General features: G+C 46.8%; 1 protein-coding gene across 5 annotated transcripts in view; it reads left to right on the top strand.

Moving 5' to 3' along the window:
- Window positions 1-24,699, top strand: part of DNM3 (dynamin 3) — a 952,228-nt gene that overhangs the window by 93,405 nt on the left and 834,124 nt on the right. For all 5 annotated transcript variants that reach the window (XM_063939984.1, XM_063939983.1, XM_063939985.1 and 2 more), the window contains exon 4: window positions 9,771-9,974. In XM_063939984.1, coding sequence (XP_063796054.1) covers window positions 9,771-9,974 — 204 coding nt within the window. The remainder of the gene's footprint in view (window positions 1-9,770; window positions 9,975-24,699) is intronic.

The following is a 24,699-nucleotide window of genomic DNA, read 5'->3' as shown; positions in this document are numbered from 1 at the left end:
GGCGTCTTACGAGGCCATTCCATTCGGCAGGTTCCATGCCAGTTCTTTTCAGTGGGACCTTCTGGAAAAGTGGTCCGGGTCACATCTACATATACATCAGATGATCAGCCTGTCCCCAAGGGCCAGGGTATCCCTCCTGTTGTGGCTGCAGAGTGCTCACCTTCTAGAGGGTCGCAGGTTCGGCATTCAGGACTGGGTTCTGGTAACCACGGACGCGAGCCTCCGAGGATGGGGAGCAGTCACACAGGGAAGAAACTTCCAAGGTCTGTGGTCAAGCCAGGAGGCTTGTCTACACATCAGCGTACTGGAATTAAGGGCCATATACAACGGCCTTCGTCAAGCGGAGAATTTGCTTCGCGATCTACCGGTTCTGATTCAGTCAGACAACATCACCGCAGTGGCTCATGTAAACCGCCAAGGCGGAACAAAGAGCAGAGTGGCAATGGCAGAAGCCACCAGGATTCTTCGCTGGGCAGAAAATCATGTAAGCGCTCTGACAGCAGTCTTCATTCCGGGAGTGGACAACTGGGAAGCAGACTTCCTCAGCAGACACGGCTGCGTTTGACGGCTTGGCGGTTGAACGCCGGATCCTAGCGGAAAAGGGCATTCCGGATGAGGTCATTACTACTCTGATAAAGGCTAGGAAGGAGGTGACAGCAAAACATCACCGTATATGGAGGAAGTATGTGTCTTGGTGTGAGTCCATGAATGCTCCTCCGGAAGAATTTCATCTGGGCCGTTTTCTTCACTTCCTACAGACTGGAGTGAATTTGGGCCTAAAATTAGGCTCCATTAAAGTTCAGATTTTGGCCCTATCCATTTTCTTTCAGAAGGAATTGGCTTCTCTCCCCGAAGTCCAGACTTTTGTGAAGGGAGTGCTGCATATCCAGCCTCCTTTTGTGCCTCCAGTGGCACCATGGGACCTTAACGTGGTGTTACGGTTCCTTAAGTCTCACTGGTTTGAGCCGCTTCAAACAGTGGAATTAAAGTATCTCACTTGGAAGGTGGTCATGTTGTTGGCCTTGGCGTCTGCTAGGATAGTATCTGAGTTAGCGGCTTTGTCTCACAAGAGCCCCTATCTGATCTTCCATGTGGATAGAGCTGAGTTGCGGACTCGTCCTCAATTTTTGCCTAAGGTGGTTTCCTCTTTTCATATGAACCAACCTATTGTGGTGCCTGTGGCTACGCGGGACTTGGAGGATTCCGAGTCCCTTGATGTGGTCAGGGCATTGAAAATTTTATGTAGCCAGAACGGCTCGGGTTAGGAAAACAGAGGCACTGTTTGTCCTGTATGCAGCCAATAAGGTTGGCACTCCTGCTTCTAAGCAGACTATTGCTCGCTGGATCTGGAACACGATTCAGCAGGCTCATTCTACGGCTGGATTGCCGTTACCAAATTCAGTAAAGGCCCATTCCACTAGGAAGGTGGGCTCTTCTTGGGCGGCTGTCCGAGGTGTCTCGGCGTTACAGCTTTGCCGAGCGGCGACTTGGTCGGGTTCAAACACCTTTGCAAAGTTCTACAAGTTTGATACCCTGGCTGAGGAGGACCTCCTGTTTGCTCAATCGGTGCTGCAGAGTCATCCGCACTCTCCCGCCCGTTTTGGAGCTTTGGTATAATCCCCATGGTCCTTACGGAGTCCCCAGCATCCTCTGGGACGTAAGAGAAAATAAGATTTTAAACCTACCGGTAAATCTTTTTCTCCTAGTCCGTAGAGGATGCTGGGCGCCCGTCCCAGTACGGACTAAATTCTGCAAGACTTGTATATAGTTTTGGCTTACATAAGGGTTATGTTACAGTTTGATCAGTCTCGGGCTGATGCTGTTTTGTTTCATACTGTTAACTGGTTCGTATATTCCATGTTATATGGTGTGGGCTGGTGTGAATCTTGCCCTTGGATTAACAAAATCCTTTCCTCGTACTGTCCGTCTCCTCTGGGCACAGTTTCTCTAACTGAGGTCTGGAGGAGGGGCATAGAGGGAGGAGCCAGTGCACACCCATATCTAAAGTTCTTTTTAGTGCCCATGTCTCCTGCGGAGCCCGTCTATTCCCCATGGTCCTTATGGAGTCCCCAGCATCCTCTACGGACTAGGAGAAAAAGATTTACTGGTAGGTTTAAAATCTTATTTCTCTAACGTCCTAGAGGATGCTGGGGACTCCGTAAGGACCATGGGGAATAGACTGGCTCCGCAGGAGACATGGGCAGTAAAAAGAACTTTAGATATGGGTGTGCACTGGCTCCTCCCTCTATGCCCCTCCTCCAGACCTCAGTTTTAGACTGTGCCCAGAGGAGAATGGGTTCAATGCAGGGAGCTCTCCTGAGTTTCCTGCTTAGAAAGCATTTTTGTTAGGATTTTTTCTCTTTTTCAGGGAGCTCTGCTGGCAACAGGCTCCCTGCATCAAGGGACTGAGGAGAGAGGAGCAGACCTACTTAAATAATAGGCTCTGCTACCTCGGCTACTGGACACCATTAGCTCCAGAGGGAGTGAACACAGGTTCGTCCTGGGCGTTCACCCCAGAGCCGCGCCGCCGTTCTCCTCACAGAGCCAGAAGAAACGAAGACAGAAGACGTCTCAGGCGGCAGAAGCCATCAGCGCTTCACTGAGGTAACGCACAGCACCGCAGCTGTGCGTCATTGCTCCCATACACCTCACACACTCCGGTCACTGTAAGGGTGCAGGGAGCAGAGGCGGCGCCCTGGGCAGCAATAAAACACCTCTCCTATGGCAAAAGTCTATATACATGTACAGGTGGGCACTGTACATGTATATAAAAGAGCCCCCGCCATATTTTAGTAAGTTTGAGCGGGACAGAAGCCCGCCGCCGAGGGGGCGGGGCTTCTCCCTCAGCACTCACCAGCGCCATTTTCTCTCCACAGCACCGCTGAGAGGAAGCTCCCCGGACTCTCCCCTGCTTGATACACGGTGAAAGGGGGTTTTAAAGGAGTGGGGGGGCACATTATTGGCGTTTATACATTAAGCAGCGCTACTGTGTTTTTCTCCAGGGTTATATAGCGCTGGGGTGTGTGCTGGCATACTCTCTCTATGTCTCTCCAAGGGGCCTCAGGGGGAACCTGTCTTCAGAAAAGAGATTCCCTGTGTGTGTGAAGTGTGTCGGTACGTGTGTGTCGACATGTTTGACGAGGAAGGCTCACCTAAGGAGGAGGGGGAGTGCATGATGGTCAGGTCGCCGTCGGCAACGCCGACACCGGACTGGGTGGATATGTGGAATGTCTTGAATGCAAATGTAAATTTACTGCATAAACGATTAGACAAGGCTGAAGCTAGAGATCAGTCAGGTAGTCAGACCATGCCTGTCCCTGTGGCACCAGGACCTTCGGGGTCTCAAAAACGCACAATATCCCAGATCACTGACACAGATACCGACACAGATACTGACTCTAGTGTCGACTATGAGGATGCAAAATTACAGCCAAAGGTGGCGAAAGGTATTCGTTACATGATTATGGCCATTAAAGAGGTTTTGCATATCACTGAGGAACCCCCTGTCCCTGACACGAGGGTACACATGTATAAAGGGAAAAAGCCTGAGGTCACTTTTCCGTCCTCATTTGAACTAAGCGACTTGTGCAAAAAGGCTTGGGAATCTCCAGATAGGAGACTACAAGTTCCCAAAAGGATTCTTATGGCGTATCCCTTTCCACAAAAGGACAGGATACGATGGGAATCTTCGCCGAAGGTAGGCAAGGCGCTGACACGCTTATCCAAGAAGGTGGCACTGCCTTCTCAGGATACAGCTTCCCTCAAGGATCCTGCTGATCGTAAGCAGGAGGTTACCATGAAGCACATTTACACACATTCCGGTACTATCGTTAGACAGGCTATGGCATCGGCCTGGGTGTGTAGTGCTGTCGCAGCATGGACAGATTCCTTATCTACGGAACTTGACACCCTAGATAAGGATACCATTCTAATGACCCTAGAGCATATCAAAGATGCCGCTTTATATATGAGGGATGCTCAAAGAGACATTTGTTTACTAAGCTCCAGAATAAATGCTATGTCTATTTCTGCTAGGCGACTCCTGTGGACCCGACAGTGGACAGGGGATGCCGACTCAAAGCGGCATATGGAGTCGTTGCCTTACAAGGGGGAGGAGTTGTTTGGAGAAGGCCTCTCGGATCTTGTCTCTACTGCTACGGCCAGTAAATCGAATTTCTTACCTTATGTCCCCCCGCAGCATACTAAAAAGGCACCTCCTTATCAAATGCAGTCCTTTCGTTCCAATAAAAGCAAGAAGGTACCGGGATCGTCCTTCCTTGCCAGAGGAAAAGGTAAGGGAAAAAAGCTGCATGCAGCTAGTTCCCAGGAGCAGAAGTCCTCCCCTACATCTGCAAAGTCCACCGCATGACGCTGGGGCTTCCCGGGGGGAGTCAGCTCAAGTGGGGGCACGTCTTCGATTTTTCAGCCAGGTCTGGGTTCACTCACAGGTGGATCCCTGGGCTATAGAGATTCTTTCTCAGGGATACAGGCTGGAATTCGAAGTCGTGCCTCCTCGCCGGTTTTTCAAATCGGCTCTGCCAGCTTCCCCGTCAGAGAGGGAGTTAGTGTTGACTGCAATTGTATCTTCAACAGGTGATAGTCAAAGTTCCTCTTCTCCAGCAAGTAAAGGGGTATTACTCAACCCTGTTTGTGGTCCCGAAACCGCACGGTTCGGTCAGGCCCGTTTTGAATCTAAAATCCCTGAACTTGTACTTGAAAAAGTTCAAGTTCAAGATGGAATCGCTCAGAGCGGTCATCGCCAGCCTGGAGGGGGGGGGGGGGATTGGATGGTGTCCCTGGACATAAAGGATGCATACTTTCATGTTCCGATTTTCCCTCCTCACCAGGCGTTCCTGAGATTTGCAGTACAGGACTGTCATTACCAATTTCAGACGTTGCCGTTTGGGCTTTCCACAGCCCCGAGAATTTTCACCAAGGTAATGGCGGAAATTATGGTGCTCCTGCGCAAGCAGGGTGTCACAATTATCTCATACTTGGACGATCTCCTCATAAAGGCGAGATCTCGGGAGAAGTTGCTGGACAGCATGTTGCTGTTGGTGAGGATGTTGCAGGGGCACGGCTGGATTCTCAATATACCGAAGTCCCAGCTAGTCCCTACAACGCGCCTGACCTTTCTGGGTCTGATTCTAGACACAGACCAGAAAAAGGTTTTTCTTCCGATGGAAAAGGCTCAGGAGCTCATAGCCCTGGTCAGGAACCTATTAAAGCTAAAAAAAGGTTTCAGTGCATCACTGCACGCGTGTCCTGGGGAAGATGGTGGCATCGTACGAGGCCATCCCCTTCGGAAGGTTCCATGCGAGGACCTTTCAATGGGATCTACTGGACAAATGGTCCGGGTCCCATTTACATATGCATCAGAGTATCACTCTGTCTCCAAGAGCCAGGGTATCTCTCCTGTGGTAGCTGCACAGTGCTCACCTCCTAGAAGGCCGCAGGTTCGGAATTCAGGACTGGATCCTGGTGACCACGGACGCAAGCCCCCGATGTTGGGGAGCAGTCACACTGGGAAGAAATTTCCAAGGTCTCTGGTCGAATCTAGAGACTTGTCTCCACATCAACGTCCTGGAGTTGAGGGCCATATACAACGCCCTACGCCAGGCGGAGGCATTGCTTCGGGACAAACCGGTTCTGATTCAGTCAGACAATGTCACAGCAGTGGCTCATGTAAACCGCCAAGGCGACACAAGGAGCAGAAGCGACCAGGATTATTCGCTGGGCGGAAGGCCATGTAAGCGCCCTATCAGCTGTATTCATCCCGGGGGTGGACAACTGGGAAGCGGACTTCCTCAGCAGGCACGACCGGCATCCGGGAGAGTGGGGACTTCATCAAGACGTCTTCGCACAGATCGTGGGTCGTGGGAACTGCCTCAGATAGACATGATGGCGTCCCATCTCAACAAAAAGCTAAAGCGGTATTGCGCCAGGTCAAGAGACCCTCAGGCGGTAGCGGTGGACGCTCTAGTGACACCTTGGGTGTTCAGATCGGTCTATGTGTTCCCTTTTCTACCTCTCATACCCAAGGTGTTGAGAATAATAAGACTAAGAAGGGTGAAAACAATCCTCATTGTTCCAGATTGGCCACGAAGGACTTGGTATCCAGATCTGCAAGAGTTGCTCACAGAAGATCCGTGGCCTCTTCCTCTAAGACAGGACCTGCTGCAGCAGGGGCCCTGTCTGTTCCAAGACTTACCGCGGCTGCGTTTGACGGCATGGCGGTTGAACGCCGGATCCTAGCAGAAAAAGGTATTCCAGAGGAAGTAATTCCTACCCTGATCAAGGCTAGGAAGGACGTGACATCGAAACATTATCACCGTATATGGCGAAAATATGTTTCTTGGTGTGAGGCCAGGACTGCTCCTACCAAGGAGTTTCATTTGGGCCCTCTACCTCACTTCCTTCAAACAGGAGTGAATTTGGGTCTAAAATTAGGGTCCATAAAGGTTCAAATTTCGGCCTTATCCATTTTCTTTCAAAAAGGATTGGCTTCTCTTCCTGAAGTACAGACATTTGTGAAGGGAGTGCTGCATATTCAGCCTCCTTTTGTACCTCCGGTGGCGCCTTGGGATCTTAACGTGGTGTTAAGTTTCCTTAAGTCACATTGGTTTGAACCACTCATAACGGTGAAGTTAAAATATCTCACTTGGAAGGTGGTCATGTTGCTAGCCTTGGCTTCGGCTAGGCGAGTCTCGGAATTGGCGGCTTTATCACATAAAAGCCCCTATCTGGTTTTTCATGTGGATAGGGCGGAATTGCAGACTCGTCCTCAATTCCTACCTAAAGTGGTTTCATCCTTTCATATGAATCAACCTATTGTTGTGCCTGTGGCTACGCGTGACTTGGAGGATTCTGAGTCCCTGGATGTGGTCAGGGCTTTGAAAATTTACGTGGCCAGAACGGCTAGAGTCAGAAAAACAGAAGCACTGTTTGTCCTGTATGCAGCCAACAATGTTGTCGCTCCTGCTTCTAAGCAGACTATTGCTCGCTGGATCTGTAACACGATTCAGCAAGCACATTCTACGGCAGGATTGCCATTGCCTAAGTCGGTTAAGGCCCATTCCACTAGGAAGGTGGGCTCTTCTTGGGCGGCTGCCCGAGGGGTCGCGGCGTTACAGTTGTGCCGAGCTGCTACTTGGTCGGGGTCAAACACCTTTGTAAAGTTCTTTAAGTTTGATACCTTGGCTGAGGAGGACCTCCTGTTTGCTCAATCGGTGCTGCAGAGTCATCTGCACTCTCCCGCCCGTTTGGGAGCTTTGGTATAATCCCCATGGTCCTTATGGAGTCCCCAGCATCCTCTAAGACGTTAGAGAAAATAAGATTTTACACTTACCGGTAAATCTATTTCTCGTAGTCCGTAGAGGATGCTGGGCGCCCGTCCCAAGTGCGGAGTTCTTCTGCAAGACTTGTATATAGTTGTTGCTGACATAAGGGTTATGTGTTGGTTAATCGGTTGAACCGAGGATATGTTGTTGTTCATACTGTTAACTGGGTAGTTTATCACAAGTTATACGGTGTGATTGGTGTGGCTGGTATGAATCTTGCCCTTGGATTAACAAAATCCTTTCCTCGTACTGTCCATCTCCTCTGGGCACAGTTTCCCTAACTGAGGTCTGGAGGAGGGGCATAGAGGGAGGAGCCAGTGCACACCCACAATCCAAAGTCTTTCTTAAAGTGCCCATGTCTCCTGCGGAGCCCGTCTATTCCCCATGGTCCTTACAAAGTCCCCAGCATCCTCTACGGACTACGAGAAATAGATTTACCGGTAAGTGTAAAATCTTATTTTTTTAGCCTTTACCCTGACCCTTATTGCCATCAGTTATTTGGCTTTCTTCTGAGTACTTCTGTACAGTGTTTCCATGCCATATTGTGGTGCCAAAGTGTCAGGGTAGGAATGTACTGATGTGACCTATAAACCAGTGGTGCTCAATCTTCTATTATACAGAAACCCAAATGTTAGGGAGTCATTCTTCTGCTTTACTTGCTAATGCGAGTAACGCATGTTTATGACGATCCGCTCATCTTCTTGTGGATGGTCTGATCCATCCGTCCTCCTGTGGATGGCCCAATCAATTCGTCTTCCTGTGTATGGCTCAATCTGTTCGTGTTCCTGTGGATGGGCTGATCCATCCGTGTTCCTGTGTATGGCCCGATTTTTTGTTTCCTCCAGCAGTTATTGACTAGTTTGACTACATATCCCACATGGTCCACTGGGATTTCCTGTTTTTGCTGGCCTTGTGAAATGAACACACCCCTAGTCATGTCATAATGTCGGTCTAAAAGCGGTCAGGTGCTTGGGAAGGGTGTGTCAGTTTTTCCAAATCTTGTGTGCTGGAATCTCCCAAGAGCAGTATGTGTGTCTGGCAGCAGGAGCTCCTTGCTAACAGAGCCCAGGCAGCATGTATCCAGAAAGGCACTGGGTGGTCTGCTGGCATAGCACTGTAAGCGTAAGAAAAAGAAAAAAACAACTACATATGCATTGGACCTATGGGAGCACCATCGACAATCACTGTTTATATCTACACAAAAAAATATTTCTATTGGTAGATGGTGATACATTTTCAGAATTTTTCTGATGGGTCGGTTATCTTGGAAACCTCTTGCAAATAAATTTTAAACATAAACCACCCAGTCCTGTGCGGCATCCTTAAATCTAACTTCATAGCACTGTAAGCTGCAGATAATAGGGTGTAGTGCTGGGACCCCATCATATTGGTGAAGTGCAGTGGCTTAAATTGGGGTAACTGCCTTTAATTCTGAGATGTTGTTAACAGCCCTTTGGTGATTGTGATATGTTACATAGATGTGTGATTATAAGGCACCTTTCTCCTTATCTGTGTGAGTGCTGTGTTTAAAGGGGTCCAAGAATAAAGTTGGGCTTTATGTCCTAAATGATGTACCCTCACAATTAGTATCTGCACTTACACCCACTCTATGGTGGTGCAAAACTTTCATATGAAACAGGTGTCCCATTTCTATCCATACGCTCCCCCCGTTATGCATTCACTTCTGTGGGAGCAGGTATGCACATGCGCTGCTGCCCATTGAAGTCTATGGGAGCTGGTTAGCGATGCATACGAGGTGGCATGCTGCCCCGCTACAGAATGCCGCTATATGCAGCAACAATGTAGTGGGACACATCTCTAAGTTGGCCTACATGCCCACAACACCCTATCAGTTCCATGATTGGATTGCATGGTAGCCGCCCAGAAACACTGATTTCACAAAAAGTGTGCTCTGTCGATGGACAGATAATTTGTCCACACTCTCATATATACATATGCATGTGCAGTCTGCGATTGGTTCCTACAGCGCATGATGCCATTTGCATATACCTGTAGGATCTATCCCCAACTTAGAATCAGCCCCCATATGTCTGCATTTGCATTATGGTTAGAAGAGATAGACCTGTCCCTTGACATGATATGCCCATGGTACTTAGGGGTATGCATTATCGTCACCTTTTTTATTTGGTCTAATTGCTAATTGTAAGAACTAGTTCCAGGAACAGGAAGAAACTGGTGAAATCATTTCAGAAATGAATAAAGTAAGTGTCTGCACACTCAGCCAGAGTATGGAAGCTAGAGTAAAGGTTGCATCAGCTTGTAACTTTAGGTGAGCACTGGTACCTTCAGCCTTAGAAAAAGCCTTATAAATGCCAGCTTATCAGCTAATATGTTTCTATACAACATTCACCTGTTACCATTATGTGGTTCTGTTACATATTTATGTCAGGCTGTATATTTTTCTTCTAGTGTTGAATCTGACCCTCATTGACTTACCCGGCATCACAAAAGTTCCAGTTGGTGATCAGCCTGCAGACATTGAGTCCCAGATCCGAGAAATGATTATGCAGTTCATTGTTAGAGAGAATTGCTTGATACTTGGAGTTACTCCTGCCAACACAGACCTTGCCAACTCTGATGCCCTTAAGATTTCCAAAGAAGTAGATCCTCAAGGTATCCATTTTCATTTTGCTCTAAAATTATTTAAAGGCAAGTTTATTAAAACTTCTAAGGAAACAATGATGATTGCTACCTACAGATGTTTCCTCATACAGTGGTGGAACTAGCAGCGGTGCAACCGGTGCATTGCAGCGGGGCCCGCCACTATTAAGGGGCCCACAGCCAGCAGCTTTAAGTTTATAGTGAGTCAAGCTGACTGACTCATTGGTACGCTGCCCCACCACTCCATTGGACCGAGATGCAGAGGACCCTTAGGACACAATCCCTCTGGAGGAGGAGGGGCAAGAGGGGGGTCTCTCCTTGGGATGCAGTTAGGTTGCTGGCAACAGGGATCTCGGTGGTCAGGATACAGATGCCAGAATACCGGTGGTCAGGATACAGATGCCAGAATCCCGACCGCTGACAATGCTGCTAGCCGGCTAACAGGGGCTGTTCCCACTCATGGGTGTCTACGCAAGGGGACTCTTTGCGCTCGCCATGCTGGCGACATACTGGCGTCTGGATTGCCGTTGTCGGTAGTCTGACAGCCGGTATATCATAGTGAACCACTCTCCTTGGCTGCTTCTTTCTACCTTCTAACTGATATAGACTAGCTGGCTGACGCTGCAGGGGAGGCGGTGCCAATAGGGACCGGCAACGGGGGCAGAAAGGGGTTCAGAGGGGCAACCAGGTTTGGATTAAAACACACAGTGCCTGTGATTTATCCACTGCCTGCACTGGATGGACAAGTAGGCAAAAAAAATTATACAGGTTGAGTATCCCATATCCATATATTCCGAAATACGGAATTTCTTGACGGAGAGTGAGACAGCGAAACTTTGTTTTCTGATGGCTCAATGTACACAAACTTTGTTTAATAGACAGAGTTATGAAAAATATTGTATTAAATGACCTCCAGGCTGTGTGTATAAGGTGTATATGAAACATAAATGAATTGTGTGAATGTAGACACAGTTTGTTTAATGCACAAAGTTAATAAAAATAATGGCTAAAATGACCTTCAGGCTGTGTGTTTAGGGTGTATATGTAACATAAATGTATTCTGTGCTTAGACTTGGATCCCATTGCCATGATATCTCATTGTGGTATGCAATTATTCCAAAATACGGAAAAATCCGATATCCATAATGCCTCTGGTCCCAAGCAGTTTGGATAAGGGAGACTCAACCTGTATAATCATGCTGGCCAGGTTACCCCCCTCCCACAGTTACCTCTGTCCGTGCTGTGCGGCGCATAGTATTAATGTGTTGCAACATTAGTATCAGCCCTTAAATACTTTGTACCTGCCTCACCACCACCGCAGCCAATTTCATGGAGGAGGAGCAGGAACAGGCAACCTGGCAAGAGGCAACGGAGCCACCAGGCACACCATGCAGCAGCAGTGTCTGTTCTCTGCCGCTGCAAGCAATCAAGAAGTTGAAATTGAAGTAACGACTCTGTCTGTCTGTCTATCTATCTATATAATCCAGTGGTTTTCAAACCGTGTACCATGGCACCCTGGAGTGCCTTGGGACACAATCAGGGGTGCCTTGGATTGGTGGTCCAGGATCAATTCAAATTATTTATGGTCACTGTAATTGGCAAAACCAGTGCTGGTGGCTGTCAATCGTAAAATATGTAGACAAACGAAAGCAAATCCTGTCCCTCACCATATAACTGACCCTAAGGATGACATATAAACACAATTTACTTAATTTAATATCTATTTCTAAATTTCTCAATAAGAAACCTTTGGCCTAGGGGTGCCGCAAAAAAAGATTCTGATACTCTAGGGTGCCGGGATTTTAAAAAGTTTGGGAACCTCTGATCTAATCACATTTCAGTTTCCTGACATGATGCAATTTTGTGCTGTCTATCAAGAGATTTATTTAATCTCTTGATAGTATAATTTATCTAATGTCTGTATCAGCTAACAGATGGGTTTCAAACTTGCACCTACCATCCATTGCCTCCCCCTATCACCTACTACCCACTGCCTCCCTCGGCTTCTCCTCGTCATCCACTACCCTTTTACTTTCCATCACTCATGGAGTACCCAGTCACCCACTGCCTCTCCTCTGTCACACCATGCTTCTTTGTCATTCTTTACATTTCCATTACCCATGGACTCCCCAGTCACCATCCTCTGCCCACTGCCTCCCCCATTTGACCATCCTGTGCCTCTCCCTGTTACCTATTGCCTCCCCAATCACCCACTGCCTCTCCTAGCCACTTTTATATGTCACCCACTGACTCCCCAGTTACCACCTGCCTCTCCATCAACCATGGCATCTCCCACTGTCACCCACTGCTTCTCCCCAGCCACCCACTGCCTCTCTCCATGGGGCGGAGTTGTGGGGTGTAGAGCATATTTTTGCACCTAGGCCCACCACTTGCAAGTTCCGCCACTGTCCTCAGCCATGCCAAACAGCCCCTCCTGGCACACCATGTCCTGTCTCTGCTAGCTTTGGGCATCTTTTTTGCAAAAGGGCGTCTTAGTCACAATACAATGCAACTAGGATGCAGCAGTAGACTGTGCTGATTAATTTGATACGAGAAACTTGTATATATGTGTACGACTAAAAATATGTGTACAAAGTTCTAAAATGTTGCAGCCACTTCTTTTTTCCAATACAAGTTTTGTTCTGCTCCTTATTTCCTGCAAGTTACTAGTTTACCTTAGAGCATGATTTCCCAACACCAGTCTTCAGAAGATCAGTATGAGATCCCGTCAGTCGGGATCCCAGCGGTCAGCAGACCGACGCCCGGGATCCCAACAGCCGGGTTCCCGGCAATGAGTGCAGCGTGCCCCTCGCGGGCATGCTGCGCTTGCCTCACTTTGGCCCGGTGACGACCTTCGTTCGCCACAGGCTTCTATTCCCCCTCGGGTGGTGGCATTGACTGCCACCCAAGTGGGGAAACCAGGTATTACAGATGGTGTCGGGATTTCGGCGTCTGTATATTGACTGCGGTCAATTTACTGCCTCCCGTCTTCAGGGACCCCTAACAGTGTATGTTTTACAGATCCCAGTATCATAAGTTAAATAATTAGCACCACCTGTGTCTTTTCAACTGCTGATGTTGGACGTAGCAGAGCAGTTTTCCATAGAGCTGGTGCAAGTTTCAATGGTTGCGACTGACGGTGGTGTCCAGGGATGCACCAGTCTGTATTGCACTGACAGTGGGCGTCTCAGCCCTTGCACATTTAGAGGTATAGATGTATACAAGGGAAGGACTTTTTATCTTTATTTGCATAAAGTCACAAACAGGCGACCGCAAACAGACGCAGCTGTGGGCAATTATGCAGCCACCTCAGAATCAGGCATTTAGACTATACACTTGCTTGATCTTACTAGGCACGCATTAATGCTTTAGCCTGCTGAAGAAGTGTAGTGGGAGACAGTGTGCTTTCTTCATGATTCTGAATGAAGTCGCTGGTGGATAATAGAACAAGAAGCATTTTGTCTCAATTTTACTCTGGCTCAGTAATGATTTTAGACACAGCATTTATATTCATACTCTGTACTTTTGACCTGAAAGTGATCTTGGCAAACGCGAACTCGTTTTCTTTTATGTGCCATAACAGACATTTTATTTATTAATCAGAAAGCATCTGCTCATACATTAACAGTAGTTATTGTCACATTTACTCGTTTTTGTTACACCAGAATTATCATTAGTGTTAGTAATGGGCAGTGCTGTAGTGATTTTACTCTGATATGATACAAAACATTAATTGAGCATAAGTACCTGGAACTGCTCTTATTCTGAAATCGATGAAATATACACAGGGTCAGACTATTTATTACGCATACTTAATGTAATTCTCTGACATATGTTTTTGTTTTCTCTTTGTATATAGGCAGCACAGTTTGATTATTGTTAATATAATGTAATAGTATAATATAATATATACTCTACGCAGGTCTTAGCATTATTCCAGGTCCAGGTAAAACAAGTTATTTAAAGTGTATTTTTTTTTAAATTGCGTACTTTTCATTGAAAGTATTAGACTATCAAAAAATCCCCCAAAATAATAAAACAAACAAGAAAAATGGCAGCTATAGTACAGTATGTAATATGCAAACAATTATACGGCCAGGCAATGTAAATGAGGTAAAATCAAAATACAGACCAAATAAATCAGGATATATCAAATGCCTCACAGTAGAGCAATAGACAATAAGAACCCACAGGCGCCATGTGAGCTCATATATCAGGGATAAAGTGAAAAAGACCTATACATAATAGTATAGAAATATCAGAAATATCGACATTGCAGACCAAAAATATAATAAGCGCATATCGATGTAGCATAAAAGTTTAAAATATCCTAAGACATCTTCCATATAGCTAAGATTAATAAACAAAGAAACCAAATTCAAATATATATAATGTCCAATATTGCGAAAACAAAACAAAACCCCCCAAAACAAACCACCCCAAATCCCCCACCCTGTATAACCTAACCCCAACCTAGGTATAACTGGATCCCCATAAACTCAACCCCCCCCCACACACACACACTATGCTATCACTGCTTTATCACTTCTTTATCCCTTCTCCAGGTTAATACATCTCCCCCAATGTTACACTGTGCTATGTAAAACATACATTTCTCTTACATCCTAGAGGATGCTGGGGTCCACAGTAGTACCATGGGGTATAGACGGGTCCACTAGGAGCCACTGGCACTGAGTGTGGGCTGTCTCCTCCCTCTATGCCCCTCCTACCAGACTCAGTTTAGAAAATGTGTCCGGAGGAGCCGGTCACAGCTAGGGGAGCTCTCCAGAGTTTCTCTAGTAAAAGTTTTTTTTAGAGTTTATTATTTTACAGGGAGGCTGCTGGCAACAGCCTCCCTGCTTCGTGGGACTAGGGGGGAAGTAGTGTCCGCCCTGCGGGGTCTGAGCCACTATCTCCGCTGACAGGACACTGAGCTCCTGAGGGTGCTGATCGTTAGCTGCTCCAGACGACCACTCACTCCCGCAGCATGCCGCCACCCCCTTACAGAGCCAGAAGACTTCGGTGGCGAGTGAGTTACCGGCTACCCGGGCAAGCAGGGAGCCTGGTGTGAAGATGACGGCAACAGGGTAGGGAGCGCAGTACTAACTGCGCTCCGGGACTCAGCGGTACATAGTGCGGCGCTGTGAGGGGCGCCATGAGATAGCGCCTATACCCTACACTGGTCAGCAAGCCTATCAGGGTCCCCGGATCGCTGCCAGCAGAAATCCTCAGGCCAGTATAATATAATGAAGAGCGGGAAGCAGCACCATGTTCGGGGGGCGGAGCTTCCCCTCAGAGTGGACCCAGCAGCATTCAGTGCCATTTTTCTGCCTGCAGTTCCTGTACAACAGACGCTGACAGGGAGAGCTGTCCCTCCAACCAACTCCGGCTATCCTGTGTGGTACCAGGGGGTTGTAGAAGGGTGGGGGGGGGGGGGGGGGGTGGGGAGGCTGTGCAAAGTCTGTGTAATCTATTAAGGTACACAGACAGCGCTAGTAGTTTCATTAGTTCTACCTCAAAAAGCGCTGTGTGTGTAACATAGTAACATAGTATCTAAGGTTGAAAAAAGACAATTGTCCATCGAGTTCAACCTATTTGTGGTCTCCTATGCACGATTATTTTGTATAAAATTTTGACTGAAGTTGATGACTGCTGTTACGTTTTACCCCTCTTTTTTATAATAACCATAGTGCGTGATTATGCCCCGTAACCCTGGATATTCTTATCCATTAGGAATTTATCTAACCCATTCTTAAAGGTGTTGACTGAGTCGGCCATTACAACTCCCTCAGGCAGGGAATTCCAAACATGTATCGTCCTTACCGTAAAAAAGCCTTTACGCCGTATTGTGCGTAATCTCCTCTCCTCTAACCTGAGCAAGTGTCCACGAGTTCTCTGTGTTGATCTAACCAAAAACAGGTCCTGCGCAAGATCTGTATATTGTCCCCTTCTATATTTGTAAATGTTGATCATGTCCCCTCTTAATCTCCTCTTTTCAAGTGTAAACATGCCTAGTCTTGCAAGCCTTTCTTCGTATTCCAGCGTCTCCATACCCTTAATTAGTTTGGTCGCCCGCCTTTGAACCTTTTCTAGCTCCATGATATCCTTTTTGTAGTAAGGTGCCCAGAATTGTACACAGTATTCAAGGTGTGGCCTCACAAGTGATTTATATAATGGGAGTATAATACTCTCCTCCCTAGCATCAATTCACCGTTTTATGCATGCTAATATCTTATTAGCCTTCTTTGCTGCAGTTCTACTTTGGGTACTACTGCTTAGATTGCTATCTATGAGGACACCTAAGTCCTTTTCCAGTACAGAATCCCATAATTTTACCCCATTTAGTAGGTAGGTGTTATTTTTGTTCTTGTTACCACAGTGCATTACCTTACACTTGTCTGTATTGAAGCGCATTCTCCATTTCGCTGCCCAAGCTTCTAGTTTAACTAAGTCGTTCTGAAGCGACTCAGCATCCCCCTCCGCATTAATAACTTTACACAATTTGGTATCATCTGCAAAAATTGACACCATGCTCTCTAGACCTTCTGTTAGGTCGTTAATGAAAATATTGAACAATAGCGGTCCTAATACTGAGACTTGCGGCACACCACTTAGCACTTCAGTCCAAGTTGAAAAAGATCCATTAACCACAACGCGCTACTCCCTATTATTTAACCAGTTTTTGACCCAAGTGCATATTGTGCTTCCTAGCCCTGATTCTTGTAGCTTGGAGATAAGTCTCATGTGTGGTACAGTGTCGAAATGCTTTGGCAAAATCTAAAAAGATTACATCCAACTCTTTACCCTGATCTAGGTTTGCGCTTACTGTTTCATAAAAGCCAAGTAAGTTGGTTTGACAGGATCTGTCCTTCATAAACCCATGTTGATTCCTTTTAATTACCTTATTGACTTCAAGGAACTTCTGAATACTATCTCTTAGAATACCTTCCAATACTTTCCCCACTATAGATGTTAGACTAACTGGTCTATCATTACCTGGTTCAGCTTTACTTCCCTTTTTGAATATAGGCACTACTTCCGCTATATGCCAGTCTTTGGGAACCATACCTGATATTACTGAATCCTTAAAGATCAAAATTAGCGGTTTTGCAAGTTCAGAGTGAAGCCCTATTAGAACCCTTGGGTGAATACCATCGGGACCTGGTGACTTATTAATCTTTAAATGTTTTAATCGGTCACAGACTACTTCCTCGCTTAAATAAGTACCTATCAGTGGGATATTCTCATTATTGAGATTATGTGTTAGTCCCTGAATTGGGTCCTCTCTAGTAAATACTGTTGAAAAAAACTCATTTAGTGTGTCCGCTATGTCATTATAATTTTTGCTTAAGACTCCCAACTTGTCTTTTAAAGGGCCTATACTCTCCTTTCTTTAATCTCTTGCTATTAATGTATTTAAATAATTTTTTTGGATTCGCTTTGCTTTCCTTTGCTACTAGTTTTTCAGTTTCTACTTTAGCCGCTCTTATTTCCTTTTTGCATATTTTGTTACATTCCTTATAGTGCTGAAATGACTCTGCTTCCCCGTCAGATTTGTATTTTTTAAATGCTCGCCTTTTCTTGCCCATAAGTTCCTTTATCTTTTTGTTAAGCCACATCGGGTTATGATTTTTATTCCTTTTTTTGCTGCTCGTAGGAATAAATTTGAGTGTATTTTTAGCTAGCAGGAATTTTAATACCTCCTATTTCTCCGTAGTATTTTTTCCTAAAAACAAACCTTCCCATTCAATATCCCTGAAAAATACCCTCATCTTTTCAAAATTCGCTTTGCTAAAGTTTAGAGTCCTAGTTGAGCCAGTATAGGGCTGTTTATGAAAACTGATATTGAATGTGACCATATTGTGGTCGCTGTTTCCTATGGGTTCCCCTACTATAATACCTGATACCAAATCCCCATTGTTTGTTAATACCAGGTCTAAGCTTGCATTGTACCTAGTTGGTTCCTCAATTAGTTGAACTAAGTAGTTATCATTAAGTGTGTTTAAAAACATATTGCCCCTAGCAGTATCACATGAATCGTTTTTCCAGTTTATCTCTGGATAGTTAAAATCTCCCATCACTACTATGTCTCCTACTCCTGCTGCTCTTTCAATTTGCTTTAGTAACAATTCCTCATCAGATACGTTGATACCAGGCGGCCTATAGCATACACCCAATACTAACTTTTTTATTCCTTTTTCCCCGCATGCAATTTCTACCCATAATGTCTCGACAGTGTCTACAGTCCCCTCCTGAATATCTTCCCGTATATCAGGTTTTAAAAATGGCTTTACGTAAAGACACACCCCTCCACCCTTTTTATTTAGTCTGTCTCTCCTAAACAGTGTATAGCCCTCTAGATTGACTGTCCAATCATGAGATTCGTCCCACCAAGTTTCAGTAATGCCTATAATATCATACTGTTTGCTTGCTGCAAGTATTTCTAGTTCGCCCTTTTTACCAGTAATGCTTCTAGCGTTTACATACATACAACTAAGATAAGTAATTTCCCTTGCGTTAGGGACATCTTTCACCTTATGTAGCAATGATGACCTGTAATCGTCATTGGTTAGTGCTTTGGTAAAATCTCTTTTAGAACCCATGTTAGTAACCTTACCGCCTGCTCTTACCCTCCCCCAACTTCTCCCCCATTTCGTTTACTACCGCCATCCCCACTATTCTCACTGCACGCCCCGTAGTTTCTAGCTAAACCCTCCCCCCAGGCTCCTAGTTTAAAATCTCCTCCAACCTTCTAACCATCCTTCCCCCCAGCACCGCTGCCCCCTCCTCAGTCAGATGCAATCCGTCACGACAAAAGAGATGGCGCCTGACTGAGAAGTCCGCCCAGTGTTCCAGGAACACAAACCCCTCTTTCCCGCACCAATCCCTAAGCCACACATTTACCTCCCTAATCTCCTCTGCCTCCCTGGACTAGCGCGTGGCATGGTTAATATTTCGGAGAATATTACCTTAGATGTCCTTGCCTTAAGTTTCTTTCCTAAGTCCCTATAGTCTTTCTTAAGGACATCCCACCTTCGCTAACTTTATCATTGGTGCCAACGTGCACCAAGACTGCCGTGTCTTTCCCAGCCCCTCCCAACAATCTATCTACCCGGTCCGCGATGTGCCGTACCCAAGCACACGGGAGACAACAGACTGTATGGCGATCACGGTCCCGGTAGCAGACTGCCCTATCTGCCTTCCTGATGATAGAATCCCCTACCACCACCATCTGCCTAGGTACCTCACTATCTTTTATCCCAACTGCGCCAGAGGGACCGCTCCTCTGGATGCTAGAGGGAGCAGTCTCCTCCAGCACCGTCATTTCTTCACTATCATCCTCCGATTCCTCGTTCAGTCGGGCAAATTTGTTCTGGTTTGATAGTTCGGAGATGTCGAGCCTCCCCCTCTTTTTCTTCCTTCTAACTGTGACCCAGCTGATCATCAACCTCTTCTACCAGTGACCCCTCCCGCAACTCCTCCACCGTTCTGTCTAAACTTCGCTCGAGATTGTGAATCTCCCTCAGTCGCGTAACGGTTTGCTCTAGATCAGTTACCTGGGCTTCCAGGGCAACCGTTCGCACACACCTCGTGCAGATGTAATCACACTGGGCCGGTAGCTCCAGGTGTGCATACATCTTGCACGACATGCACTGAGTGAGGTCCCCAATCACAGCCCCTCCCATATTGTTTGTAAGGTCTATCTCCCTGTTACTCTCAAAAAGAAGCAAAAAGAAAAAGTAGAAGACAAACAATCTCACTTATACAATAATTAAGCTGGCTTATACTTATCTATATTTGTGCGGTTCTTGGTCCTTCACTTTTATGCAGCCGTAGTGCTCTCTCCTGCGGCAGCGATACTCCACTTAGCAGTTGCAGTTGTTCCAGCTCACTGCACCTCCTTTTCACTCGGCTTACAGCTCCTGCTAAAAAAAAAAAAAAAAATGGCCTTCACACCTGCACAATCACAGCCCTTCTACTACTCCAAGTAAAGGTGGGTACACACTAGTAGATATACCTGCAGATCAATTGATCTCCAGATATATCTATGGATGGATCGGGCAGTGTGCTGTGCATACACACTGCCCGATCCGTCGGGGACTGACGTCATGAACTGGGCGGGCGTGTACACACGCCCGCCCAGTTCAGCTGTCAATCACCGCCGGCCGCCGCAGCATGTGTACGGGCGGTCGGCCGACCGCCCCGTACACACACAGCGACGCGCCAATATATTGGTAGATATATTGCCCGTCGGCTGTGCTGCGCGGCCGACGCAATACGTCTGTGAACGACGGAGTTCACAGACGTATTGGCCGTACACACTGGCCGAGGGTCCCGCGATAAATCGGCCGTTCAAGAGAACGGCCGATATATCGACCAGTGTGTACGGGCCTTAAGAGACACTCTCACTCACTCACAAGGTCAGCCCCTTGCAGCCTCACCAGAAATTTAATGGTACTGCAAATATGTGTGTTCCTGATTGTGTATTATAAAACTCACTTTTTTCTGTATTTTAACTCAGCTTTTGCTGTTACCAACTCACACTTACAAATCCAAGCAACACTTTAAAATACAAGCCCTTACAATGAACAAGCTCCAATGAGTCTAATCACTGATTATATAGGCTCAGCCAGCTGCTTTAGTCAGCCCCTCCTCCTCCTGATTACTCACACCTGATTCAACCCCCTCCCTCTGGCTTTCTCACACTTTTTTTTTTTTCCTCCAAAAAAAAAACAAAAAAAAACCCCAGTACAGATTAGTGATGAGCGGGTTCGGTTCCTCGGAATCCGAACCCCCCGAACTTCACCCATTTTACACGGGTCCGAGGCAGACTCGGATCCTCCCGCCTTGCTCGGTTAACCCGAGCGCACCGAACATCATCATCCCGCTGTCGGATTCTCGCGAGATCCGTATTCTATATAAGGAGCCGCGCGTCACCGCCATTTTTCACTCGTGCATTGGAGATGATAGTGAGCGGACGTGGCTGGCGTTCTCTCAGTTTCTGTGCTCAGTGTGCTGCAAATATCTGTGCTCAGTGTGCTGCAAATATCTGTGCTCAGTGTGCTGCAAATATCTACGTTCTCTGCTCAGTGTGCTTTATTGTGGGGACTGGGGACTACCAGTATTATATAGTAGGAGGACAGTGCAGAGTTTTGCTGACCAGTGACCACCAGTATTATACGTTCTCTGCCTGAAAAACGCTCCATATCTGTTCTGCATTGTAGTATATAGTAGGATGACAGTGCAGAATTTTGCTGACCAGTGACCACCAGAATTATATCAGTACGGTACAGTAGTCCACTGCTCTACCTACCTCTGTGTCGTCAAGTATACTATCCATCCATACCTGTGGTGCATTTAAGTTTTTGTGCGCAGTAAATATATATTAGTAGGACAGTGCATAATTTTGCTGACCACCAGTATATAATATATAGCAGTACGGTACAGTAGGCCACTGCTCTACCTACCTCTGTGTCGTCAAGTATACTATCCATCCATACCTGTGGTGCATTTAAGTTTTTGTGCGCAGTATATATAGTAGTAGGCCATTGCTATTGATATATTACTGGCATATAATTCCACACATTAAAAAATGGAGAACAAAAATGTGAAGGGTAAAATAGGGAAAGATCAAGATCCACTTCCACTTCGTGCTGAAGCTGCTGCCACTAGTCATGGCCGAGACGATGAAATGCCATCAATGTCGTCTGCCAAGGCCGATGCCCAATGTCATAGTAGAGAGCATGTAAAATACAAAAAACAAAAGTTCAGTAAAATGACCCAAAAATCTAAATTAAAAGCGTCTGAGGAGAAGCGTAAACTTGTCAATAGGCCATTTACGACACGGAGTGGCAAGGAACGGCTGAGGCCCTGGCCTATGTTCATGGCTAGTGGTTCAGCTTCACATGAGGATGGAAGCACTCATCCTCCTGCTAGAAAACTTAAGAGTTAAGATGGCAAAAGCACAGCAAAGAACTGTGCGTTCTTCTAAATCACAAATCCCCAAGGATAGTCCAATTGTGTCGGTTGCGATGCCTGACCTTCCCAACACTGGACAGGAAGAGGTGGCGCCTTCCACCATTTGCACGCCCCCTGCAAGTGCTGGAAATAGCACCCGCAGTCCAGTTCCTGTCAAACTGAAGATGTCACTGTTGAAGTACACCAGGATGAGGATATGGGTGTTGCTGGTGCTGCGGAGGAAATTGACAAGGAGGATTCTGATGGTGAGGTGGTTTGTTTAAGTCAGGCACCCGGGGAGACACCTGTTGTCCGTGGGACGAATATGGCCATTGACATGCCTGGTCAAATGACAAAAAAAAACACCTCTTCGGTGTGGAATTATTTCAACAGAAATGCGGACAACTGGTGTCAAGCCGTGTGTTGCCTTTGTCAAGCTGTAATAAGTAGGGGTAAGGACGTTAACCACCTCGGAACATCCTCCCTTATACGTCACCTGGAGCGCATTCATCAGAAGTCATTGACAAGTTCAAAAACTTTGGGTGACAGCGGAAGCAGTCCACTGCCAACTAAATCCCTTCCTCTTGTAACCAAGCTCCTGCAAACCACACCACCAACTCCCTCAGTGTCAATTTCCTCCTTAGACAGGAAAGCCAATAGTCCTGCAGGCCATGTCACTGTCAAGTCTGACGAGTCCTCTCCTGCCTGGGATTCCTCCGATGCATCCTTGAGTGTAACGCCTACTGCTGCTGGCGCTGCTGTTGTTGCTGCTGGGAGTCGATCGTCATCCCAGAGGGGAAGTCGGAAGACCACTTGTACTACTTCCAGTAAGCAATTGACTGTCCAACAGTCCTTTGCGAGGAAGATGAAATATCACAGCAGTCATCTTGCTGCAAAGCGGATAACTCAGGCCTTGGCAGCCTGGGTGGTGAAAAACGTGTTTCCGGTATCCACCGGTTATTCACAGGGAACTAGAGAATTGATTGAGGTACTGTGTCCCCGGTACCAAATACCATCTAGGTTCCATTTCTCTAGGCAGGCGATACCGAAAATGTACACAGACGTCAGAAAAAGAGTCACCAGTATCCTAAAAAATGCAGTTGTACCCAATGTCCACTTAACCACGGACATGTGGACATGTGGAGCAGGGCAGACTCAGGACTATATGACTGTGACAGCCCACTGGGTAGATGTATTGCCTCCCGCAGCAAGAACAGCAGCGGCGGCACCAGTAGCAGCATCTCGCAAACGCCAACTCGTTCCTAGGCAGGCTACGCTTTGTATCACCGCTTTCCATAAGAGGCACACAGCTGACAACCTCTTGCTGAAACTGAGGAACATCATCACAGAATGGCTTACCCTAATTGGACTCTCCTGGGGATTTGTGACATCGGACAACGCCACCAATATTGTGCGTGCATTACATCTGGGCTAATTCCAGCACGTCCCATGTTTTGCACATACATTGAATTTGGTGGTGCAGAATTATTTAAAAAATTACAGGGGCGTGCAAGAGATGCTGTTGGTGACCCGAAGAATTGCGGGCCACTTTCGGCATTCCGCCACGCGTGCCGAAGACTGGAGCACCAGCAAACACTCCTGAACCTGCCCTGCCATCATCTGAAGCAAGAGGTGGTAACGAGGTGGAATTCAACCCTCTATATGCTTCAGAGGATGGAGGAGCAGCAAAAGGCCTTTCAAGCCTATACAGCTACCTACGATATAGGCAAAGGAGGGGGAATGCACCTGTCTCAAGCGCAGTGGAGAATGATTTCAACGTTGTGCAAGGTTCTGCAACCCTTTGAACTTGCCACACGTGAAGTCAGTTCAGACACTGCCAGCCTGAGTCAGGTCATTCCCCTCATCAGGCTTTTGCAGAATAAGCTGGAGAGATTGAAGGAGGAGCTAAAACAGAGCGATTCCGCTAGGCATGTGGGACTTGTGGATGGAGCCCTTAATTCGCTTAACCAGGATTCACGGGTGGTCAATCTGTTGAAATCAGAGCACTACATTTTGGCCAACGTGCTCGATCCTAGATTTAAAATCTACGTTGTATCTCTCTTTCCGGCAGACACAAGTCTGCAGAGGTTCAAAGACCTGCTGGTGAGAAAATTGTCAAGTCAAGCGGAACGTGACCTGTCAACAGCTCCTCCTTCACATTCTCCCGCAACTGGGGCTGCGAGGAAAAGGCTAAGAATTCCGAGCGAATCCGCTGGCGGTGATGCAGGGCAGTCTGGAGCGAGTGCTGACATCTGGTCCGGACTGAAGGACCTGCCAACGATTACTGACATGTCGTCTACTATCACTGCATATGATTCTGTCACCATTGAAAGAATGATGGAGGATTATATGAGTGACCGCATCCAAATAGGCACGTCAGACAGTCCGTACGTATACTGGCAGGAAAAAGAGGCAATTTGGAGGCCCTTGCAGAAACTGGCTTTATTTTACCTAAGTTGCCCCCCCTCCAGTGTGTACTCCGAAAGAGTGTTTAGTGCAGCCGCTCACCTTGTCAGCAATCGGCGTACGAGGTTACTTCCAGAAAATGTGGAGAAGATGATGTTCATCAAAATGAATTATAATCAATTCCTCCGTTGAGACATTCACCAGCAATTGCCTCCAGAAAGTACACAGGGACCTGAGATGGTGGATTCCAGTGGGGACGAATTAATAATCTGTGAGGAGGGGGATGTACACAGTGAAAGGGTTGAGGAATCGGACGATGAGGAGGAGGTGGACATCTTGCCTCTGTAGAGCCAGTTTGTGCAAGGAGAGATTG

Source organism: Pseudophryne corroboree, chromosome 9 (genome assembly GCF_028390025.1).
Source record: "Pseudophryne corroboree isolate aPseCor3 chromosome 9, aPseCor3.hap2, whole genome shotgun sequence".
In the NCBI taxonomy this organism is placed as follows: Eukaryota; Metazoa; Chordata; class Amphibia; order Anura; family Myobatrachidae; genus Pseudophryne; species Pseudophryne corroboree.
The sequence above is the reverse complement of the archived record's forward strand: the minus strand, read 5'-3'. Positions and strand labels throughout refer to the sequence as shown.